This window comes from Sylvia atricapilla, chromosome 5, assembly GCF_009819655.1.
Source record: "Sylvia atricapilla isolate bSylAtr1 chromosome 5, bSylAtr1.pri, whole genome shotgun sequence".
Lineage (NCBI taxonomy): Eukaryota > Metazoa > Chordata > Aves > Passeriformes > Sylviidae > Sylvia > Sylvia atricapilla.
Genome location: NC_089144.1, coordinates 10,646,138 through 10,664,308, shown reverse-complemented (window position 1 = coordinate 10,664,308; position 18,171 = coordinate 10,646,138). Strand labels below are relative to the sequence as shown.

At 36.3% G+C, this 18,171-nt stretch overlaps 1 protein-coding gene across 1 annotated transcript in view; it reads left to right on the top strand.

Annotated features, from left to right (window-relative positions):
• Positions 1-18,171, top strand: part of KMT2E (lysine methyltransferase 2E (inactive)) — a 56,242-nt gene that overhangs the window by 23,484 nt on the left and 14,587 nt on the right. Inside the window, 12 exon segments of the mRNA XM_066318673.1 lie at positions 1,861-1,972; positions 2,312-2,541; positions 4,152-4,232; positions 4,406-4,464; positions 8,627-8,799; positions 9,799-9,837; positions 11,448-11,660; positions 13,068-13,198; positions 14,271-14,388; positions 14,539-14,648; positions 15,500-15,761; positions 17,574-17,672. Coding sequence (XP_066174770.1) covers positions 1,861-1,972; positions 2,312-2,541; positions 4,152-4,232; positions 4,406-4,464; positions 8,627-8,799; positions 9,799-9,837; positions 11,448-11,660; positions 13,068-13,198; positions 14,271-14,388; positions 14,539-14,648; positions 15,500-15,761; positions 17,574-17,672 — 1,627 coding nt within the window.

The following is an 18,171-nucleotide window of genomic DNA, read 5'->3' as shown; positions in this document are numbered from 1 at the left end:
CTGGTATTTGGGTCATAGTAATATTTATTTTTAAATGAAGGAAACTCTCTTAAATTAATCCTGGATGGATTGTACCCGAATCCCCTCCTGCCTGTCCTTTATTAGTATGCCTTCCTGCTCTGAAAATGGAGTAGGTTGAGTGAGAGTACCTGTGCTACTGCTTGTTCCATTCAGGAAATGGGGAAGAATAGCAGTAGAGGTACACAGTGGTTAAGGCCTGTTTGTTATTGAAGAAGCTTATTTCTGCCCTAGTCATGATGGATGCATAGCTAATGCCTCATTTGCTGGCACTTTAGTTGTTGGCAAGGTCGTCAGGATTACTAGAGCACAGAAAAGATGTGTGATTACTGCACAGTGTGTTGGTAAATAGGTAAAGGCAGATGGGTTGGAAAGACACAGTTTTTTTCATCTTTTGTCTTTGTTTTGGTCATAAGCTAAAGTTCTAAGCTGCTTCTAGAAGCTAATTCTAACCAACTCCAAATAAAATTGTATTTTCAAGTTGTGAAGGGGTGTAAGAGAGTAAATGAGGATTTTTCTGGGTTTATGAGGTAAGAAAGAACAAGAGCTGTCAGATTGGGTTTGTCTCATGCTAGTCAGAAGTTGTGTTTTTAATGTTAGTACTTCACATGATTTGTGTGCTCACATCTTTATTCCCTCTCTCAAAAAAAGGCAGCTGACAACTGTTGGAGACAGTGATCTTTTAAAAATTATTATTTTCTTTGGACTCTAGAAACTAAAGCCCTCCTCCAGAAGTGCTTTTAACTAGTTTCTTCTTAAACAATTTTACTGTGTACTAACCTCACATGGGAAAAAGCTCATAAGAAGAAATGGGCCACCAAAGCCATTAGTAGGACACTTTGAAAGGGATCTGGAACTATTGCATTTTGTTCAGAAAGTTAATGATTAATTATCTCTTTTCCAAAAAGTAACAAATGTAAGTTGCTAGTGTCCTCTTAAATCAAACTAGTATTGCTTCATGGCATAGCAAAAAAGCCTCTATTAAATATCTTAATGTATAAGAAAAAATTCCATCAGTATCTGTTTTAATCTGTGATTCAGAAATACCAAGTTTATTTTAAAAATCAGCTCAAGGAATTAGTAAGATATGTGAAAGTAAATAGAATTCACACATAATAAAGGTAAAATTAGAAAACTGAACCAGACCTGATTTCTAATGTGACTCAAGTCCAGTTTAAAATGTTGATATTTTATGGTGCCTTTTTGTTGTTTAAAAACCCCCCTACTTTAGGTAACCTGGATTCATTTATCTTAGTGTGATTAAATCATATGGAGCAGCAAAAAACCTGCAAGTTATCTCAGTCATGCACACATGAATAACTGCTCGAAAAAGGCTGTGAAGATGTAATTTTTTGTGCTCAGATCTTCCTGTTCTACCATCTCTTCATCTTTCTTGTTTTGTATGGTGGTTTAGGGCATATAAACCACAGTTTGTATATCGAAGAAGGCGCTGCTAACCTTATCTCACAAATTATTATCACCTTTATCTTTCTCTTTAAATTTAAATCAGTAGCAGCTGCCTTGTTCAGAGGATTTGCCCTGGTTGGGGTTTGTGTTTGCAGGAGCGGTCGGGGCCCCGCCCGCTGCCGCTGTGTGTCGCTGCCGGGCTCCAGCGCCGCGCAGCCCTCGGAACGCATCGTCAGTCCTTGGGCAGAATTCCTTCTCTTACCGCTCAATCAGGGGGCTACGGGGGGGCCTGCAGGTTTGTTCCTGCCCCCATATGCTCCCTTAAACAGAATCAGCAGGGAATTAATTAGAAGTTGTGCAGCAAGCAACTCCAATTTATTAATATAAATTACATAGTAATTGCATTTGTTCTTCAATCTGTCTTTTGCCTTGCAGACCAGAATCTGTAGAAGCTAGCCCTGTGGTAGTTGAAAAATCGAACAGTTACCCTCACCAGTTGTATACCAGCGGCTCACATTCACACAGTTACATTGGTTTGCCCTATGCGGTAAGTTTTGTGCCAGCTATTCTGTACAAGATGTATGATGTAAAAGTCTGCTATTTTTATATGGCAAAACATACTCATGCTTATATTTCTATATCTTAGTGGGAGTTGGGTAAGTTGGCTAAAAATGGTCTGTCAGAAGCAGAGCACAGTGCACTTAAGTGTACAGCATAGTTGAGAAGTTAGAAAATACGAATCAGTTGGGATATAACGAAAATTTTAACCTTTTACTGCAAAAATAAGAAGCTTGAAGTTGTTTGCCAGATGAATTCTTACATTTTGGCTGGAATAACCATTGGTGTATGAGCATTTATGATAAATTACCTTTTCACAAAATTCTAGGACCATAACTATGGTGCTCGGCCTCCTCCAACGCCTCCAGCTTCTCCTCCTCCATCAGTGCTTATAAGCAAGAATGAAGTAGGCATATTTACCACTCCCAACTTCGATGAAACCTCCAGTGCTACTACCATCAGTACGTCAGAGGATGGAAGCTATGGAACGGATATTACCAGATGCATTTGTGGCTTTACACATGATGATGGATATATGATCTGTTGTGACAAATGCAGGTAATGCAAACTAAAATAAATCAAAAAGTAAAAGTGACGTATAACTTAAGGCTGCACTGAAAGTAGTTTTAAATAAAAGAATGGTGTTTTAATTACATCGAATCACAAGAAATTTCCTTCCATCAGAAAAGTGCTTGAAGATTGTGTGGTTTTCTAATAGGCAACATAGTCAGTTAAGACCAGTAAGTATTTTATTATTTAATTCCAATCAGTCTTGACTACTCATTAATTTGGCCATGCCTTTGCTTGTGCATTGCTGCTTAATAAGGCTATACCTTTTTTCCCCCTAAAAAGGATGTCTCTGGTACTCTGTCCCAAATTATTTGTTAGTACGGTAAAATGAAGACCCAGGCATTACTTAGTCTGCATGTACTGAGTAATAAAGAATCTTGGTGAATTAATGTATATGTGAATCAAAGAACTTGAAGGATGCAAAGCAATGTAAAGGAAACTTCTCAAATACTGGTTTCACTGTTCATGATCTTTCTGATTACTCTTTATTTTTCAAAGGATTCAGTTAATAAGCATTAAAAGACTTACCTAGATTCTTATTGGAGAAGCTGAAGTTAAATATTTAGACTTCTGAGTTTATGCTTAAGCACTTACTTGATCACAGTACAATAAGAGACTGCTATTAAATACTTGAAATAAGAAAAATAAGGTTAGAAATTTTTAGAGCTGAAATACTTAACAGGAGAAGACAAATCTTGTGTTTCTATTCAATATTAACCTGTATTTTTACATTCAGTTAATGCTGCTGGATTTTAGATATTTTTGTATTTATAAAAGGATAGTTATAGCTAATTAAAATACTAATTTGGTCTCCATTCTTCTGTCTGCATGTGTAACAAGCTTGTTAGTAATTTCTGATGGCACTTGATTCTGATAATCTTGCTCTTTATTTGAGATGTTTTTCTAGCAGTGGAGTTGTAGGCAATCACCAGTTAGGTAGTCTTTTTCCTTTGAAGATTATATTCTCTGTGAGGAGTTGTGAATTTACCACAACTCTGTCCCAGTGGGAAGATAATTATTTTTGTGTCCCTTGTCCTTCTAGCAGTGTAGGGATGAGTGTAAACTACATGTTTAGGTTAGCCTACAGTCTAGGAAGCAGTCACTGCCCTGACTCTGGGAAGCATTTAAAGCTGTTTCTGTGCTGTACAACAGTACTACCAGTTTATAACAGGATGTATAAAAATGTGTATCTATTTTTCTCTTAAAGTATATAAGGAAATCAAACTGTATTTTAGTGTATATTTCTGTATATAAAAATATTTTATGTACCCGCTTCTAAAAGAAAATTGAATCCTTCTGTTTAAAACTTGTTGCCATGTAAAGCATAAGTCTTGTTGCTGAGGGTATTTGTCTGTGTCTTGTTCTCTATTGTGATAATTTAAATTTTATTTCTGCTGTTAGAGAAAAATTTCCAAGGGAGAAAATAAGTCAGCTAGCAGAGTGGTGGCAAAGACAGTGATTACAATGCTGTTTTAGGCAGCATTGAATCTAATAAAGATGACAGTAAAAATAAGAATAGCTTACTTTCTCTGTGTATTGTGCATGCAGTTTTAGAAATTGTACTTCAAAATTGGGGTTTTGTTTTGGTGTTTTTGTAGTGTCTGGCAGCACATTGACTGCATGGGGATTGACAGACAGCATATTCCTGACATATATCTGTGTGAACGTTGCCAACCCAGGTAAGTAGTTCTGTTGATTTTGAACTCTAAAATGAAATGGGACAGTGCTCAAGTGATACTTTTCTAAGTATCTGAACATTCAGTTACTTCACTGTTTATTCTGTAATAGTCAGTGGGAAATGCTAGAGGTCTGTTTTAATACTTAAATGCACTGATTGATTTTCTAATTTCAGGAGTTTAGATAAAGAAAGAGCAGTGCTGTTGCAACGAAGGAAAAGGGAAAATATGTCAGGTGAGTAAAATTTAAAGCTCTTTCCTTAGTATAGGTCATAAAATAACCATAAATTACATATATGGACTTAAAGAGTGCATACATGGTTCCTGCAGTTTTGAGAGCCTTCAGTGTATAAGGTTCAGCCAATCAATGCCTTTTACTTGACTGTGTTGTTACCAAGATAACATCCTATCAGAATTGCTGTAATTCCATGTGTTTAATTAATGGTTTTCAGCACTCTGGGGTTTTTTATAGCAGTATAGAATAATGCAATCTGTTAAACAGTGTTCGAGTTTCTTAGTAAGCAATGTTGCTTTTATAACAACTGTAACTCCTTAGACTATAACGTGCTGAAAATAAGGTGGAAAAGCTTTGTTCTTTTGGCATGAGAGAGGGTTTCTAAATCTACTTCCATTCTGGAAAAAAGTTTCAGGAAGAAATCCTAATTCTTAAATGTTGGGTGTAGATTGGTGTTTTGGTATGGCTCTGGCTTTGTTTAGACAATGGGAAAAGTTGCTAAACTGAGTTAATATGATGTAGGTAATAATGATGTTTTGAGGGGTTTTTGCCCTGGATAACCAAGGTGTTGTGTGGTGCAAGTATCCGTTTCAGTCTGTGTATTTTATACAAATATTCTTGTACCTGTTCAGGGGATTTCAAACCTCAGGACTCTGGTCAGGATTTCTGTCTGGCCATCACCAAAGTGTGTTGTAGAATTCTTGGTTGACAGCTGGTACTTTTAAGCTCTATTACAAAAGTAATAACTTGGGAGGAGGTCATCCTCCTAAATGGAACATGTTTTACTTCTGGATCATGTCTTTGAAGTAGTGGAGTGTATTTGTGTATTTTAAAATTTCTTTTAAAAGTACCATGTAGATATGGTCCTGCTGCCCACTCCATATGGCTTCAGAAAGTTTGGGGGATGTGTGGCACAACTGTGCTTCTTGGTGCAGTTGACATTTGGTATTGTCTGGTACTAAGTTGCCTAAACTCCTTTTAAAGGCATTAATGACCTACTTACAAAACCACAATTTATTTTTTTTTTTGGTCTGTTTTAATTTTAACAAAACCGAGCTGATTATATACAGTTTTGGTTGACCTACTAGGTCAATCAAATTTAAACTCTAAAAAATTTTAGAATTTATTTCATTATTTTTGCTGATTTTACTAAAATATTAGAACAAGTAGATTTATAACTCATTTGGAGTTAATGAGTTCACTGAGTGGTCTGATAATACTGTGAGGTTGAACTTGGATTTTCATAACGAGTAGGGGAAGCTGATGATCTGAACTCTTGAAATAATCTCCTGGGATTTGTAGGCACACTGATCATTGACTGTAAACTTAAGGGAAGAGAGATTAAAAAATCTTTGGAGGAGCTGATGAGATCTTACCTTTGAAGTTAGTGTTTAACTCTCCTCAGTCTTGATGACCAGTATTCTAAATCCATTAAAAGCATTTTGTAGGAAAGGAAATATTAAATGGTGAAGTAAAAGTATCAAAACAGTTTGAAAGAAAGGCAAATTATGGTTCTCTTTAATCTAAAATGTGGTCAAAGTGCAGTATTGATGGAGATTGATTTACAATACATAACCTGAATGTCTATGCTTACATCTCTTGATTTCCATTTAGCTTGGGTGAGTGCACTTTACATTGGCTGCTCTACAGTTCAGTTGGACTTAATGATTTTGGGTATAAACTGTGTGAGACTTTAGTAAAATGGGCAGTTTTCACAGATGATTTCAAGTTAGAAAAGCAAAAGTGGCATCAATTTGAATGGATCTTTTCAATGTTTGTAGATGCTCAATAGTATCTAAAGAAGCAGAATGTTACTTTTAATTATTAATAATTTACAGGTGTTTGATAAAAAGTAAGACTGCATAATTTGGATGCTCTTTGATGAACAAGTCCATACATACAGGGCTTTTCATTTAGATATGAGACTTCTTTAGACTATAGTGTTTTTGTTGTAAAGATACCTAAAGTGTTCCTGGCTTAGGTGTGTTTCATCCAAAGGTAAACAGTGGGGAGAGGTAATAGATCAGCTGGTTTGCTTCAAGAAAAGAGCTTTTAATTGAACATTTCACGTGATAGAAAATTGTGTGTGTTAAGCTTTTATGTGTAACTGCATCACCTGTTTTTTCTGGCAACATTTTTAGTTCATTGTTTTGAGGCCTGTGGTTGTATGAGATACTGATTTGTTTTTCTGGTATAAAAGTCCAGTTCTGTGCAGTGGATTACCTACTGTGGTTTGGTGAAGTGAGCACCTTTGTTAAGCTGTACTCAGTTGTATACTGGATGTTTTGGGCTTGCTTGGTGGGTTAATTTTGGTTTTTTTGGTAATTTTTTTAAGATACAACATCTAGATATATAACTCACACAAGGATGTTGCTTTAAGCTGTTTGGTCTTGAAATTGATGCTATTGAGATCACTTGCTGCTTATGGGTAAAGGAATCTGGGCCCATAGCTTGTGAAATTCAGAGAGTTTGTATCATGCTTCTGACATGCAAACTCAAGATCTCCCCTTAGGTGCTTTACCAAGGCTCTTCAAAGTGAAAGCAGGTTATGTAGGTTAGGAAGGAGTGTCTCAAAACAACTCCATGTAATTACATGTTCAGTTGAGGTAATTATTCTTTACAGTAAGTTAGAGCACAGTATAGGCAACAATACTGAAGTGTTGCTTCCCTAAGGAAGACAGATTCCTTAGGGAATTGTGGGATTTGGGGCAAAGGGGAGAGGTGTGTGGCTGTGATGTCATGATTCTGTAGGCACTAGTGTATGGGCTACATTGACATTGACAATTTTAAGTTTCTATTCTGAGGTTTCTATTTCTCAGGTATTGGTTATTCTGCTGTTCTTCTTTGATTAGACATTTCTTCTTTCTGTGTGCTTTCTATGCTCATTTAGAAAGTGTTCTCAGCAGAGATGTAAACAAATTCAGGAAACATCATCAATTCCTAATTTATGAAGTGTAATTATGTGCCTGATAAGGTGTTCAGAAGAATAACCAAGATGGTAAAATGAGGTTGTTTGCTATGCACAGAAGCAGAATCCTGTTAAGGAATGATGTGAGCAGGAAAAATCCAGAGTAACCAGTAGCTAGAGTTCTTTATTTAGTAAAGAAGGTTTTGAGAATTAGGACTGCTGAGTGCACTGATTAAAGCAATACCCTTCTGAGATCAGAAGGAATGTTTTCTCTGCTCTCGTATCAAGTATTTGTACAGCCTGCTTCTGTGCTGTATGAGAAAGTTTTGCTTGGTGTGGAGTGTATTACTGAATGTACAGTGTTTGAAAAAGCTGCTAAAATCTGAGAAGCCTGTACTGAGCACATGGAAACAGCAGTCTCTTATCTGTGTGCATCGTCTCTCTTCCAATCCTCCCCATCCTTCACAGCCTTTCATCTTGACAGAACTAGGGTAATCCTGTTTCAGGTCAGGATGTGTGTTTGTCTGACATAAATGCTGATGTATGCTAAATTTCAGGCTTTGGCCTTTAGGTCTGTAAGAGCACAGCACAAAGAAAAGGTATCTATCAGTTTGTGTCTGATGGTCTCTTTTCTCTTCCTGAGTAGCACAACATTACTGTTAGAGGATTTTGAGTACAAAAGGCTTTTGGGTAAGTTGACATATTTACCCTGAGAAAGGCACTTCACAGTGCAGATTGCAGCTGAAGTCGTTGATTATGACTTACATGTGATTAATTAGTTGAGCTTCACAAGAAATGCTGGTCAGTCATTAATTTTAATCCCTTCTAGAGTACAGTCATCTGAGAGAATCCAAACACCATATTACAAGTAAAAGATATATATAAATGAATGAGTTAACAGATTTTTTTTTTTTACCTTTTTTTATTCTGATTATAATTTTGCTTAAAATGGAATACAATCGTTAATTCCACTCAGAGAATGGAATTTAATCTGGTACCTTTTTCTTACCTTGCATTACAAACTGCTCTTAATTACTGGTTTCTTATTGGTCCTTCATTTTCATGCTGTTGCAACTGTTGGTGAATTTTGCATAGGAGTGCTTGGAGCATTTGTCAGTATGAATTCTTGTGTTTGGAAAGCACAGATGTACTCTAGATGTACAGATGTACACAGATCTACTCTGGATGTAGAGTAATTAGTGAATGTTCTTTCTGCAGTACTTCATTATTTACAGGATATTCTTTGTTTTAAAGATGGGGACACCAGTGCAACAGAAAGTGGTGATGAGGTTCCTGTGGAACTGTATACTGCTTATCAACATACACCAACGACAATTACTTTAACTGCTACAAGAGTTACAAAAGTCAATGATAAGAAGAGGAAAAAAAGTGGAGAGAAAGAACAGAACATAGCAAAATGTAAAAAAGTAAGTGAATGTAATTTTTCTTACTACTTTGTGTTATAAACTATAGCTATGTGACATTCCTTACAAGAGACACTGATTTTAAAATCAGTCTATTTTACTACTTGGTTTTAGGTTGAAATGTATAACTCTGCAGTAAATGATAGTCTTCCTGGGTGCCTGACCCCCATGACTCTTCCTTATTTTAAATTAATATATCCTGCCTGGGCAAATTCAGTTTTATAATTGAGGCAGAATCTCAGCACTGCAATTGCATTTACTGGACTTGAAATAGCTAGAGGTGGTGCAGAACAAGCTTTGGGATACCCAAAGAAGAATTCTTTGCCACTCTTAATTTGTGATGGTTTTTAAGGACAGAAATGTTTACCATTGGTTGTCCTGATATGACTCCATTTATTTGAGTAGAAATTGTGTGGAAGTGTGCTGTCAGGAAGTTAGCTGCTAAACTAGAGTAAAAAAATACTGATGTTATACTACAGATATATAAACAGCATATATGTGAGGACAAAATATGTGTGAAGAAGTAAAGTCCATGGAACTTTCTAAACAAGTGGTTTTCATAGTTAATATCATTTGTTGGGATGAGAATTTCGTCCTTTAAAACTTGAAAGTCAGAATAAGTTACTGATGTCTTTTCGGAAATACTTAGTAAAATGTTTCCTTTTGATTGAACGATTTTCAATACAAATCTGTTACTGTGTATTCTTCTGTTACCTCTGATATTTTGGCTTGGATTCTGAAATTCTGGAGAGTCAATTTGTAATGTGAGAGAAAGGTAGAGTTACCTGAGTACTGTGCACTTAAGTTGGAATGCTGAATTGGTTTTTAAAATACATTTTGTGAGATGTAATCTCTTACCTTCTTGAGATTTCAGCATAGTTTATTCTGTTGTTTTCATCTTGCATTTTTAATTGAAAAGTTGTTAATTTGTTAATAGGTTTTCAATTCCTTAAGAGATTTTGTATTTCCTCCAGTGAATATGAATATCTAATTTTATTCCAGGCATTTCGAGAAGGATCCAGGAAGTCTTCAAGAGTAAAGGTAATGTGATTTTGTTTGAGTTTTGTATCAGGCCTTAACTGTACAAGGCATTAATACTAAGCATCAAGAGTATAATTGGGGCTATACACTAAGCACTACAATATTCTCTTCTTGGTAACTAATACATTATGTATGTATCACAGGGATTTAAAATTAAGGTCTGAGCACTACATCTTTGTCCTGAAAAATTACCTGAAATAATTAGTGCAAATATTTATTTCAAGAGCCAGTGGATTAATTTGGGCTATTGTGTGCTATGCAAGGGGGTAACATTGAGTGAACACCTCATTTGAACTTAGTGGCTCCAGCTTTTCAATAACTGTTAAGCAGTGAAATGATGAAATGGCTATGTTGAATTTGAAAGCTAAGTTAGTGGTTCTGCTCTGTCAAACCTCCATCTAGACCTGGTGGGACTCCTGTGTATCTGGCAGGATTTTACTCACTGATACTGGCATAGTCTGAGGGAATTGTAATGGAATGTCTCTTTTGTAAGATTTAAGTGTTACAGCAGTCTTTAAATTCTCTGTGACATAAAATTGTGCATGATGGGAGAACTAGGTATTCCATAGTCCATTCATGCTTGGTACATATAAAAGCAAATGGGATGCAATTTATGCTTCAAATGTGTGAGATGTGCCTTGGGAGCAGCGGAGACGGAATTGGGGAAGAAAAATCTCTAATTTTGTGGGGTTTTTTTAATACGGTGCTTGTAAGGTTCTATTGTTTTTTCATGGTTGTCCTAGCATCACACCTTTGAAATGCTGTTTGTGTGTATGGTTTTCTTCATTCACAAAAGAAATGTAAACAGGTAATTTGAATTGCTGAACTACTTGTGTTTTATTAATGTTTAATAGTGTCTCTGCTCAGGTGGATAGAAAAGGGAGCGTTGGCTGGCTGCTGCTGTCCGTAAGGAGCTTTGGTTGGCTGCAGCCTGGCTGCTGCTTGTGAGGTCTGGAGGTACAATGGCACTTTCTTTAAAAGTGAAAGGATCTGAAGCACTGCAGAAGAAAATTGTATAGTGAGGAGCAGCTAAGGAGAGAAAAATTTTATGTGCAAAGCCTGTAACATTAGAGTCACAACCTTCATGTAGCAGGTGTATGATTAGTAAAGTTTAGCAAGTTATGCAGCGGAAGAAAAGATATGGCATGATCTTTGAAGTTGAAAGGGGAAAATCAAGTCTGTGTATTATAGGATAAAAGCTGGAGTTCTCTGTTACTTGCATATGTTCACAAAAGTTGAGTGGGCAGGGAAATCTGACCCTCCGGTTCCTGCACTTAGATTCGTGATGCAGTGCAGTTGTGGGAGGAAACAGTGTCACTCTCCATTCTCATCCCACTGAGAGCAGGAATCACTCTTGAGAAGGGAACGTATTCCTGAACTTGGGTGATACTTACTAAATAATAAAATTCTTGAAAGAACAAATGTAATGGGACTGAATTTAACTCAATGTTTTGATGTAATATAAAGTTTTATACCAGACTTGCTAAAAAAACCAGAACCGTAAATCAGTGGCATACCTTTGCCTATCATTTTGTGTCTTGTTGTAGAATTTTTCTTTTTATTGTAATATCTTAACCTTCTAATATCTAGTCACTTACTTCAATTTTTAGGGCTCAGCTCCAGAGATTGATCCTACTGACAGTTCGAACTTTGGATGGGAGACTAAAATCAAGGCATGGATGGATCGTTACGAAGAAGCAAATAATAACCAATACAGTGAAGGTGTCCAGAGAGAGGCACAAAAAATAGCTCTCAGATTAGGCAATGGAAATGACAAAAAAGAAGTCAGCACCAGCAATCTGATTTTCAAACCTCCAGTAGAGGTAATGAGCTGTGCCCTGTTGTGTTACTGCATGCTGTGTTTGTGCCATGACATTAGATACTTTAAAAAAACCCTAACCAATCAAAACAGCCCTAACAAAAAAAAAAAAAAAAAAAAAAAAAAAAGAGAGAGAAAGAAATAAAAAGGACTTAGCATTCACTTTCTGTTCTTTGTCTTACTGCATCTGAGTATCAGAATTTTAACACATTTTTCAGTATTTGTAACTGATTTTTATGTATTATGTACCACCGTGGTTGTTTACATTTGCATATCATTTATTCCAAAAATTAGCTAGGTGTTAGTCTCAGCCTGAGCATTGGGTTGCCCTTAGACTGTCTCTTGACACACAGTCAGCTTTAGTCAACTTTGCTGCTGTTTCTCTGTGAGAGATACCTGGAATGGTTAGAATAAAAGAATCAATGAAACTAAATTTTTTTTCCCCTACTATATCTATCAAGATTTTAATTGTCTACATTTTTCTTAAGGTATGGTAAGTGTTCTGGATGTTTATGGGTGATGTTTCTGATACTGATATTTTTTTTTTTTTTTTAACTTGTGATCCTGTCGTTTCTAGTTTATGAAGAAATCATACAATGCCTTTTTCTAGCCTTACTTATCAGTAACTTATCAGTTACTGGCTTGAAATCAAAGTCGTGTAAAAGACTTAGCATTTTGTAGCAGAAATCTTGAGGAGTGGTTACTGTAGCAGATTAATGGAAGCATCTTTGCTTCTTTTTCTCAAAGACCATCATGGCATATGGGACACCCTCCTTAGAGGAATATCCCTACTTACAGAGCCTTTTGCCTACATAGAGGCTACTTCCTTTTTGATTGGTGATGACAATTATGAGAGGTGTGAGTTCACTAATTGCCAGGGTATGTATTGGTTTTTAATTAAAGCCATCCTTCCATCTAAAGATATGAAAATGAATTTGGAAACTATCTCAGGATTCTTTTTTTTAAAAAAAAATATTATGTTATTTCGCTCTTGGTTTTTCCCTGAATGAATTGTGAATGTCATTTTATGTCTGCATGTTTTGTTTTGTTCAAAGAAATTGAAGCCTTTTAAAAGTGTTGTGCACAACAATGCAGCAGTTCATCCTAGTCATGGTGAGAGTCAAGTGCGCTAAAGGCTGTAGTACTCGAATTGTGAGAACAAGAGTATGTTGGTTTTCAGCCATGTCCTGGAGAGCTAGGGCCACAGCATTCCTCGTATCTAAACTGAAAACTAATACCATTGCTAGGGGAGCAGGACAGCTTGGTCAGTTCAGTCTGGAGGTTTTAGATACAAAAAAGGAGGGGCTATTTTAGTTCACATAAAATTGTTTAATAGTTGTGAAAGTATAAGCTGCTATTAATGGTGGGAAAATGAAAGTGAAAATTCATAAATGAATCTATGTCTTTACAGAGTTACGTGCAAAAAAACAAGAAAATTTTAAAGGCCATTAAAGACTTGCCTCCTGATGCACTTATTATTGAATACAGAGGAAAGTTCATGCTGAGAGAACAATTTGAAGCTAATGGATATTTCTTTAAAAGGTTTGTTCATTCCTAATGTTTCAGTAAAGTAATTGTTGAAGTGGTGTTTGCCAAACTGTTGTCTCAAGCACAAGTGGATTTTAGTTACTAGTAGTGTCTTGCTTTTTACTTTGTCTCTTGCAAAATAGTGACAGCTGGAACCTTTTCTGTCCATTTCTCTTCTGGATATCCTTCCAGATTTATTCAGGAGCTGGTTTTCTCTTCTTTGTTCCTCCCTGATTACAGGATTTCTGCATGCTCAGTGGGGTAGTTGTGCACATTAAACCAGGAAGTAGACAGGTTCTTCCATCCTAAAACAATTCATATGTTAATGGTAAAGGCATTATCTTTTGTGAGAGAAATGGATTTTAAGTCCATGAGGCTGAGAGTGCAATTGGACACAGGTCAGCTTGGGGCCATTTTACTGCCAGTGTTGTCTAGTTGTGTGTGACTGTTCCTTCTTTCCTGTGGATTGGTTTCAATGCTGCCACTTAACTGTATGAACACACTTACTTGGGAGTTTGCAGAAGGCCTGTTGGAGGAGATAGAACGCACAGCCTTTGCTCAGTAAAAATAGAAGGGCTCCTTGGCACTTGGAATAGCAGAACTTAAATAAGCATGACTTCACCAAGTATTTGGAGGCTCTTTTCCTTCAGGAGGGTTGGCGCTAGTGATGCTGCAGATGTTAGGCAGGGGTGTGATGGTCTTACTTTTTTAAAAAAATATTTTCTGTGGAATATAAACTTCTGAGTTTCATTTTGGGCCTTTTCATAAGAAAAATTGTAAGAAATTTGAAAAATATGAACTGTGTCACTTCCATGTCTAGTGCTTGCTCTTTAAGCATTCTCCCTCTAGATCCTATGCAGATGATACAGGGCTGTAACTCCATCTTGAGGTATTCCAAGAATATATTTGAGGAATGTACCTGTTGAAATCATGAAGCTTAAATACAAACATGTCATTCTTAGATTACCCTCCAGATTTGTTGTATTGTGCCAAGTGTCATGTTGCAAAGGTGACTGATAAGAAGAGTAAGCACTATTTAGCATCTTCAAAAACGATGAAATTCCTGGTTTTCTTATGTGTTTTTCAGGCCCTACCCATTTGTTTTGTTTTACTCCAAATTCCATGGGCTAGAAATGTGTGTCGATGCAAGGACTTTCGGAAATGAAGCTCGATTTATCAGGCGTTCGTGTACACCAAATGCAGAGGTGAGCCCATTTAGGAAGTTAAACTAGGTTTTATTTCATTAGGAATCTCCTTTTCCTTGAGATTCCTGATAATTTGAGCAGTCCCTACAATTCTTATACAAGAACTTGAAAGTGATTCATGATAATATAATAATATTCTCTTGACTGTAGGTGAGGCATGTAATTGAAGATGGAACAATTCACCTTTATATTTACTCCATCCATAACATTCCAAAGGGAGCAGAGATTACCATAGCATTTGATTTTGATTATGGAAATTGGTAAGTATTTCAGAATGCTGTTCTAAAATACATCTAGTGCTTATTAAGTTACTATGCAATTCAGAGTGGCTTTGGTTTTGTTCATTTACTTTCTTGCGTGTTTTAATAACACAAGGCTCCTTAGGCACTGTATTTACAATGAACAGTGAGTGCGTGGGCAGAGTTGCATGTTTTTATTACTGCATTTCTGTGGCCTGCTCTGAAGCCAACTTGGATGCAGTGCTGCCTCTGTGAGCTATGTACAACCACAGAGTACATGTGGTAATCTCAGTGGATTCAGACTGTCTCAGGATACTGGGCTCTGTTAAGGGTAGACATACTCCTTCTAAAAATACCTAGTAGTTGTGTTTAGTACCTGAAACAGCTGACAGCCCCTTCCAGTTGAATGTGTTTGAATAATGTTTCCTGTGTATCCAAGTGGAGCTTAAAATTGTGCAAAGCGACTCTGAGTTTGGTGTGCCCGTGCTGTAAATTGTCTGCCATCTTTGCATATAAAGTGAACTCTCTGACTTCCATGCATGTGATTGTTTTGTGTTGGTTATATTTCCACCCAGGATGATACTCGGGTTTTAGATGCCTTTTGTCTTTCAAGCAGAATACTAACCTTGAATTTAAAAGATTACTGTGTGGCAAAACTAAAGAAGTCAAAATTTCAATTAACTGGTGGAAAAGGTTTTTGAATTACAGTAGTGTTGTATATTGTGGTGAAAGCTTGAGTCACCTGCATTTTAATGTGGCTGGGTTTGCATTATAGCAGATGTTTAATGTGAAATATCAGTGATGTAATATTGAAGGGTCTCATTGCTGTACAACCTAATCAAATATGCCTCCTTGAATTTCATTATTTGCAGTAAATACAAAGTGGATTGTGCTTGCCTCAAAGAAAATCCTGAGTGTCCAGTCCTCAGACGTTCCGAGCCTACAGAAAACATCAATACTGGATATGAAACTAGAAGGAAAAAGGGAAAGAAAGAGAAAGATGCTTCCAGAGAAAAGGAGACTCAAAATCAGAACATCACGTTAGATTGTGAAGGAGCAGCCACCAAAATGAAAATTGCAGATAATAAACAGAGGAAGCTCTCTCCCCTCAGGCTGTCTATTTCCAATAATCAGGTACTGACACAAAGTTGCTCAGAAATAAAAGCTTTTAGATGCAGATACTGTCTTTTTAGAGCTACTGAAGGAGTTTTAGCAAGTCACTGAAAAGCAATGTGGAGATTTATCAAAAGTCAAAATAATGGATAAGCTGTTTAGAATTGTATATATTATTTTCACTTTTCCTTAGTATTTGGTTGTAATGAAAGGTATGTTGGACTTTTTTCCTCTGGATGTCTTTGTGACTCTTTGATGTGAAGGCCTCATGTCATGGTTTCAGGAGCTCCCAGTCCATCCTGAAGTGCCTTTTGGTTAGTTTGCCCATGTTACTCAGAAGTATTTTCAACATAGCAGTATGTAGCCCTGCTCTTAAAACAGGACTCAAACCCAGAATACTGGGTGTTGACTGCAGCTCCATGTTTAATTTGGTTGGGAAGAGGAAAGTGTGTTTTGTAGGTAATAGGGTAAAGCTACCTGGTAATGTACATAGTAAATTCTAAATTAGTTTTTTTGGGGGTTTTTTTGGTTTTTTTTTTAATATGTCAGTTTGAAAGAACTACTGGGAGGGGTTCATGACATAAATTATTAATTTTGAAGAGCAGCTATTAAAGACAACTGTTTAACATGATTAGATTGTTACCTTAGTAACTATATTTCTTCATTTTGAGGGTGGTGGTGATGATTTTTTTTTGTATGATGGGTTTTGGTGATGGTTTAGGGGCAGAGAAAAGGGAGTTATTCTGGGAGGGAGCAATTCTACTTCTTGAAACATCATTTTAGGACTGAAGAAAATAAGGTAAAAATAAGCATAGTGACATCCAGATTTCCCAAGGTGATAAATTGTTCTGGCATGTTAGTAGCTATGTAGCTTAAAAATGCATGCAAGTCCAGAAGGCATGCATGTGACTTGCAAATTAGGGTTGCCAGAGACATAGTATTTCAGCTTTCTGATGTTAAGTGAATTTTGATTTGTGTTTTGTGTCATGTTTTTGAGACGTGATAGCTGATTTATGGAATCTTCTCCTGACCTTTTAATGTAATATGTGGTGCTTATATAGAACAGTCACAGGAGAACCTTTATTGTTTTACAAAACTGAAGGAATTGTGGGAAGAAAAAAGCTGTTAAAAGTACATTTACATTTTCCCATACACTTTCTTTATGGTAGCATCATCTGTATCACCCCAGGAAAAAAGCTACTAATTGCCTGGTTTCTGTGTTTAGATATGTATTTTAAGACAGACTTTAAATCTTTGTCTAGTCCTTTATGTAAAAGTGAAATTGCATATAGGACTAGTGAACACGTAATTGGTTTCAGAGTTACATATCCATGCTTGCGTTTTCTTTCAAAACAGAAATCCACTGTTAGTTAGGTGACTTTTGTATTTCTGTTTGATATGGCACTGTCATTAGGTTATAGAGTGAGTGTTTAAATGGAAAATGTGACTTCAGCTGAATGCACTTCTGAGCTGAGAAAAACTTCTGTGTAATTGGTAATATCTACTTAAGCATTCATTCTATTTCATTAAAATTAATACTATTTTTGGGGATGTATAATATAAAACTCCTAACTATTTAACAGATTATAATGTAGTTAGAGCAGTGGCCATTGTTAGTGTCCAGAGGTTTCCTTGGTTTTGAAGGTTTAATTCTGATACTTCTTTTTGCTTGGTGGGATGAGGGAGTGGGGCTGGAACACTTTGATCCTGATTTGTTGGTTTGGTTTCTTTTGATGTAGTGATCTGAGAATTCTTAGTTCTGTGTAACTTTTAGCTCACTGTGGTTTGTAAGAGGAGTAGAACTTCTGTAAAACAGTCATTTCTATCTTTCAGGAGCCAGATTTTATTGATGATATAGAAGAAAAAACTCCTATTAGCAATGAAGTAGAAATGGAATCAGAGGAGCAGATTGCAGAAAGGAAAAGGAAGATGGTAAGTTGGGAAGCAAGTAGCTGCCTGAAAGGCATCATTAAGGCTTAGTGACACCTGCTCTTCCCATGCTAATTGCTGCCTTTTTGTGGACTTGTACAATCTGCGCATGTGCAACGTCAGATCCTCACATGAACTTACCCTTAAAATGCAAGACTTGCTATTTGAGAACAGTTCATCTGGGTTCATCACTGCATTCTGACAAAAATCTGCTTTTATCTTCAATTGCATGCCATTTTTTAGTGTCTTCAGATGATTTCTGCCATGCCCATTTTAGATCAAATTATTTGCTCTATTATTGCTTGTTATTTGTAGTAGCCATTTTTATAGATAGCATTGGGAATCAAGATTTTCCCCTTTTTTTTTATTTGAATTCCCTACTTGAATAAAATGTCTCAGAAATCCTGATTTTCAGATTTTGCTGGAAGAGCGTTAATAAAAGTAACATCTTAAAAAGCGCTGTTTTTGGATAAGTATTCAAAAAATTAAGCAAGTTCTTAAA